The sequence below is a fragment of the Pseudonaja textilis genome, chromosome 7 (assembly GCF_049901715.1).
Source record: "Pseudonaja textilis isolate UNSWEBS1 chromosome 7, rPseTex1.2, whole genome shotgun sequence".
Lineage (NCBI taxonomy): Eukaryota > Metazoa > Chordata > Lepidosauria > Squamata > Elapidae > Pseudonaja > Pseudonaja textilis.
This window is the reverse complement of record NC_141996.1, coordinates 44055371-44062232: the sequence shown is the minus strand read 5'-3', so window position 1 is coordinate 44062232 and position 6862 is coordinate 44055371. Positions and strand designations below refer to the sequence as shown.

The 6862-nt window shown below is 33.7% G+C and overlaps 1 protein-coding gene across 11 annotated transcripts in view; it reads left to right on the top strand.

Annotated features, from left to right (window-relative positions):
• The first annotated feature begins 1770 nt into the window (after nt 1–1770).
• Nucleotides 1771–6862, top strand: part of ROBO2 (roundabout guidance receptor 2) — a 783469-nt gene continuing 778377 nt past the window's right edge. For 5 of the 11 annotated variants that reach the window (XM_087937507.1, XM_087937512.1, XM_087937506.1 and 2 more), the window contains exon 1: nt 1773–2410. In XM_087937507.1, the coding sequence (XP_087793633.1) occupies nt 2287–2410 (124 nt within the window). In that variant the 5' untranslated portion in view covers nt 1773–2286. Of the gene's footprint in view, nt 2411–6862 lie in introns of all 11 variants that reach the window. The other 6 variants (XM_026700666.2, XM_087937503.1, XM_087937509.1 and 3 more) reach the window with 3 other exon arrangements.

Genomic DNA, 6862 nt, shown 5'->3' with positions numbered 1-6862 from the left:
ATAATGTTTTTGACTTATTTATTTAATTCAGTTCTCTGTTTATTCAGTTCAGTTCTCCATCCTGTTTTAGAACTTGTTTGGAGAACAGATCATGTTTTAAGTTACATTTAGATAGAAATACTGAACATTCAAAAGATTCAAAAGGATTCACAGCATCACGGTATGTCTGAGCCACATTTGTGTTTTAGATTCTACTCTAGCCAAATAAAAAAGAAATTTGTTCTATATAGAAATCCTCACTGCAAATATATAAGCCTTGAACACAAAGTTAATAGACAAGTGGGAATGTCTCATGTGCAATTATGCAAATTGGTATCCTACAGTTGTTCTTAATTTTGACCTTTGTGATTTTGAAATAGCATAAACAGCTAGAAAGTGTTACACAAATAACCCTTGCAATGGACCATATGATCACATTGTCTTTTTATAAAGTTATACAAAAGATAAGTAGCCTCAAGCAAACCTTTGTGTACCCATACATTTTTAGACTTTTTTTTTCTTTGAAAGGACAAATGATAAGACTATTTCTGTTAACATTTAATCCAGTAAATTTTCACTGAGAGTGAAAAACTTAAATGCATTCCCAGAAAAATCCATGGTAAAATTATTTTATAACCCTATTATTTTCACTAGTACACTCATCACCCATAGTCTCCACTAGTTACAAATGTAATGGAAATGTAAAGGGAAAATATAGAATGTAAATTCCAATGGCAGATATTGGGGCCATGTAGGCACATGTTTCCATCATATATTTATTTCATGAGTGGTGGCATTTGAGTGAATTTATTATTTATGCTGCTATGCAAAAAGAGAAATAAAAGTTGTTATTGTGTTTCATTATGAAGAGCATTATTGAAATACCTTAAATTTAATTATAGGTACAAATTAGTAATTATACTGCTGAACGGTCTCTTTTTTCCAGTTTTACTAGAAAATTCTTAGGTGTAATATGGTAACAAATAACCACAAGAATTTACATGGTTTTGTTTTCATGCTTGGGATCATGAAGACATTTATTTCCAATTCATTTTAGAAGCACATATGAAGACTTCAAACTAGGAATCTGGCAGCTCAATAAGCTACAAAGTAATTGGTTAAGAAATGAAAAATATGACTTTTTCCCCCATAGTCACTGAGCATTTCCCCAAAATCTTAGACAGCGCTGCAGTTCCAATATACAATATATTGAGGGCACCAGTTTGAATAACTTGCCCTAAAGATGTGTGTGTGTGTGTGTGTGTGTGTGTGTGTGTGTACATATGTATATATGTATATATGTATATATACATGTATCTGTATGTATATTTAAATAGTTGTATTTCATCAAATTCTTGAATTTGAATTTTTGAAGGAAGCTAGCTCAAAACTGATATTATAAAACAAGTTAGCTTTTGGCCATCTGTTTATCTGAATATATCGGTATGTATGTGTTGTGTTTGTTCATGCACACTCTTTATTTTCTCTTTTTTAAAAACAAACAGCTTGTATTTTCCAATCTCATCGCTATTTCAGATAAATGTAAAAATAATTAGTGTAGCAAATATTAAATCTTCTAAAGGCTCACACTAAATTAAGTAAAGCACTGCTTATGTGCAGCTAAGACTACAGTCTGAAGGAAGAAATTTCCTCCACACAATAGAGATTAAATACACTGTGGGCATACTGTATTCTTTAGCTCAGTCCTCAGCATTCCGAATAGGAGCTCTGCTAGTTTTTATCTTGAGCAGCTTTTTCTTGATGATTTTCATGCCTGATTTTACCTACCCAAGTGGCAGTGACACCAGCTTTCACCGAAGCCTTATTATCCTTAAAAGAGCAATTTGGTTGGCTGCACGGCTATTAGGATCAGACAGTGAGGCTTAAAGCTGTCAGTGCAACTGCTTCTCATCTGTTCTTTATCCCTTCTCTCTCTGTGTCTTTCACCCTCCACAATCATGACATCTTCTCTCTTTTCTATTGGACATTGGCATTAATGTTTTTATCATTCTCAATCGCACTCACAGTGAAAGCTATTTTTGCCGAAGCCAAAGTGAGAAGCGAGAAATTCTTTTACAGCTCTTCTAGAAGCAGCAGTGCTGCCTGCACATCGTGGATGGGAGATGCTGGATCAGAAGAAAATGTGGCATTCCTCAGGGCTACATCACTAGATGTTACCTCAGAATGGCAAAGCCTTTCCTTCTGCTGCTTTTCACCTGATTAATATTCTTTTCCAACCAAATGGAAAATAGAGAAAATAAGGGGGGAAATGTAAGGGGGCAAAATTGTGGAAAATAACTTGTGGAAATGCTATCATCAGAAAGACAGAGGGAAAATACAGTGCTTGAACTTCTTTTTATTTTGATGTTGCTCTTCTCTGAATCAACTCTTACCAAGCTAAGCAGGACCAAGGGCAAGCACTGGAAGGGGGGTAAGTGATAAAAAGTTTCATAAGGGCTGCCTTTGAAAATCTTGAATTTATCTGTCACAGTAGTAATAAATATGCTTGCTTAAAGGTTTTCATTTCCCTCTGTACTTCAAAATAATTAAGTAGAACTGAATTGCCTGTGTGTTTTAATGTGTAAAGCTTTGGTTTTTAAATGGAGATTATGAATTTAAATAATGCAGGGGGATCATTGGAAGGTTCCATATATATCAGTCTCTCTCTCTCTCTCTCTATATATATATATATATAGACTGAGAAGCTAAAAGATCATGCGAAGTGATGCAGATGTAGTTGTGTTATCTTTCAGGGCACCATCACTCCTGAGGCTGACCTGTTTTGTTCCAAGGAAAAGAAAGAGCACTTCTGCCTGCTTAACAGATAACATTGCTAGTACATATTATGAAAACATTAGACAGATATTTTTGAGAATATGACTCCTAAAGAAATGCAGCACCAGCATTATTGACAGGCTGATGGACTGTATCAATGTTGATGTGTTAATAAAGATAAAGTGCATTAACTTCATTGAATTTCTTTTTGCTGTGCTAACAGAAAGATACTTAACAGCTTTTGAGAACTGTTTTTCTTCCTTGCTTATAAACTTGATACACAAGCTCTGTAGGTTTCACCAAATATAACCTTTTACGTAAATTTTAATTTGCTTTTCAGAAGATATTTATGGAAAAGCATGTTGGAAATAGAAATAAGTGATATTGAAGTATGGCTGTGAATGTTAATTCTATAATACCAATACCTTGGAAAATGTGCTTGTGTTAAATGTTTGACAGCATTTTTTTTAACTTCACAACTGTTCTCTCTGTAATTGTTTCCTTATATTGTTGATTGGATGTACCACATGACTTATGTTTCTCCTAAGTTGATTTCTGCTTTAATAGCACTTTCCATTTTCCTCTTCTGTCAGTATTGTGATCTGAGGTTAAAGAGTAACATCAACATTAAGAAGTTTTAATAATTCATCACAATATCTCAGCAGGAGACTCCCATTCTACCCTGCTTCCTCCTCCCTTCCCTTTCATCACATGAAAGACTTTACAAACCATCCACGTGCTGTAGCTTCAAGGGAATTGTTTCAGCAGGAAATTAGCCTGAACTGTGTAAAAGCATAAAGTAGCCAAAAGATTATGGATCTCTGTCCTTTCTTCTTTATGCTAGCAAAATTATGTTCAGCTTGTGATAGATTCTCCAATGCCATAACCTTATATATATTGGGTGCTTATGCACATGTACCTACTGTGTTCCTATTTGCTGTTATCCAGCAGGAAGTAGAGGAAGAAAGGTATGTGTATGTTTGTGTGTGTGTCTATGCATGTGTATATTTACAACACACACACACACATGTACAATACAAGTAATTGTTGGGTCATATAGTAGTTTATGCCAAATTATGTTACACAACAGATAATAGTTCTGCCTTCTTATAGACGTCTATACAAACATGGCATCTCTGGATTTTAGATTTATTGATGAGACAAAAGTTATTGCTTGATGCTTATAGTTAGGTATGAACCATTATGTGTGTGTGTTTTTCCATAGATTATAAGGTCTTTCTTGTTGTCAGCATTTGATTATTTCAATATGAAAAGATTGTACATATTTGTTGTGATGCATGATAATAGCAGATTTTGTCTGAGATAAATTCCATGATAAAGAAATTGGATTCCTTCCTTCCTTCCTTCCTTCCTTCCTTCCTTCCTTCCTTCCTTCCTTCCTTCCTTCCTTCCCAGGCATATCTTCTGTATAAAGAGAATTAATGGGATCAAAGAGACCTATCTTTACCTACTCTATAAAAGGTGACTAACACATATATAGTCAGTTTCCAAGAGACTGTAACTTAAGTCTTGTTTCCCTTAAATAAATCTATTTAATGAGATTAAGAGACTAGTTTTATTAGCTATGAGTAGTTGGTAGGATTAGAACAATCTAACCATTGATTTATTAATCAAATTTATATATCTGCCTATCTCATAGAACGACTTTCGATGGTGTATACTCCAATATAAAAAAAACATTAACTAAAAACATTAAAAATAACTTAAGAAACATTTAAAAGCTATAAAAGCAGAACTCAACAAGAAAAGGAAAATAATAGACAGACTTCAATAATCCAAAATAACCCACATATTAAAACATTTAATAAAAATAAGAAATGCCAAAGCAAACTAATAGCCCAAAATTCCACTCGCGCCCAAATGTTCTTTGGAACAATATAGTTTTTATATCCTTGTAAAAAGCCAGCAAGTTGGGAGTCAAAGAAACCTTATGGAGTAAGATACTCCATATGGTTGGGGACATTACCAAGAAGGACAGTCTCTAGGCACAATCCTCTTAACTCATATGGTCTGGGAATCAAACACAACTCCTCCAGAAAAGAACACAGGCAGGTGAATTTGAGTTATAGGAGGCAATCCTGAATGTACATAGAAACTATGCCATATTAGGCTTTAGAAATATAAACAAGTAGTTATAAATTAATTTATTATATATGAGAAAACAGTAATTTGTTAAAAACCATCCTCTATTATTGCACTAGTAAGAACTCAACGTTATTTGAAATTATTTATGCTTTTGTTTTCTGTTGAAGATTTTCTATACCTTCAAAATGCTGTAGCTATTGCTTCATATTGTTCTAGAAGTGTAAAATTTGAAGATATCTGATGACAATTAGACTAAACATGTAAAAAAAAACCTTAATGGAATTGTCTAATAGTCATTATTTTGGGGGCAGGGGTAATTAGCTTTTCATTGGCTGTAGATAAATTAGATAAACTTTTCTGTCTGGGCCATGTTGTATAATGGTCTCTAGAGACTTTTATACTCTTGCATGCACACACAAAAACTGAAATTATTTATTTTTAATTAAAAAGAGTAACAACAGATAGTGACAGCTGATAAATGGAAGTCCCAATAGAATAGCATACTTTCATATAATAAAATACATGCATCCAACTGAATGGAATGCTGAGACAAATCAGACTCTCTTTAAAAGATTTAGGATGAGGCAGAAATCCTGCAAATCCTTTAAAAGGAAATACACACTTTCATTTTGTAAACAATTCAGGACACAGCTATTCTTTGCGTTTATGTGTTTGTGTGCATGCATGCATACATGTGTAATGTGTATGCACAGTATGTGCAAGAGTTTATATGTATTCCTACTAGTTCATTACAGAAAGCAAAATCTAAAAGCAAACTAAGGAGTAAGAGGTGAGTAAGTTAGTCTATGATGGAGAATGTAACCTTTTAGCAAACAAAGAAATTTTCAATATTGTCCTAATATTTAGAGCCTGTAAATAAGATAAATTAGGAACTGTGTGAGGATATCAGTAGGGATATATAAGAGACAGAAAATGTGCCTGTATCTTGTAACTTTTTTCTGTAAGATTCAAAAGTAATTGGGCAATAATTATATTCTTCTGCTTGTTTAGTGAATTTAGTCTTTGCTATTGATTGCCAAAACAGATTTATGGAAAAGTTCCCAAGTGCAAGCTCACCTCAGTTTATCTCTTTGTGGTGAAGGAACAGCAGAGAATTCCCTTATGGATATGTATGAAAACTGCCAGCATGTGCTGTTACTTGATTTGATTTGAGGGTTTATTTTGGTTCTTTGTGTTTTTGGTTTTGCTGCTGTTTTATCTTGTTCCTTTTTAACAATTAATAACTTGGCTGCTTGTGGTAAGATGCTGTCATTCTTTTCTTTGGAGGAGAAATAACTGGATTTATATTTCTCAAATAATACTTATGATGAGGTATATTCATAAACTTCAGGCAGCCAGGAAATATAGCAGTGAGAAAGGAGGGAAATAATTAATATTGCCAATTTGCAATGCAGACTGAATCTTGCTCTGAAAGAAAGAGGAACACTCCTTCATTCTGAAAAAATGTTGCAGTTATATGGGCTTTCTAGGATAATGATTCTCATCCTTTCATTTTTTTTATTTCTACCAGTCATTCTATTAATAATATTCAGTCTCATCAAGGTAAAACAAAGGTATATTTTTAATTGTGTGCACATTCTATTGTTCTATGTATGATAAACTTCAATACTTTGAAGAACACAATAGATGTAAACTATAAGGCATGAAGTAATTTCATTGTTGGAGAGATGTGAAAATAATTTAGTAGTATTACTGAAAGCCTGTGGTTGCTTTTCCTTATCAAGAACCTAAGTGAAAAGAAAATAGATCACTATTTACACTGAAAACATAATATGAAGTGTCAAAGCAGATCAGCTTATCTGAGAGACCCCCCTTTATCTAATTACATCAGCCTGCCTCACTAGATCTGGCAGAGTGGCATGTTGTGGGTACCATTAGCTAAGAACCATCATTTGGTAGCTACTAGGAGACGTACCTTTTCTGATGCAGTGCCCACCTTATATATCAGGTGTGTCAAACTCAATTTCATTGAGGGCCACAT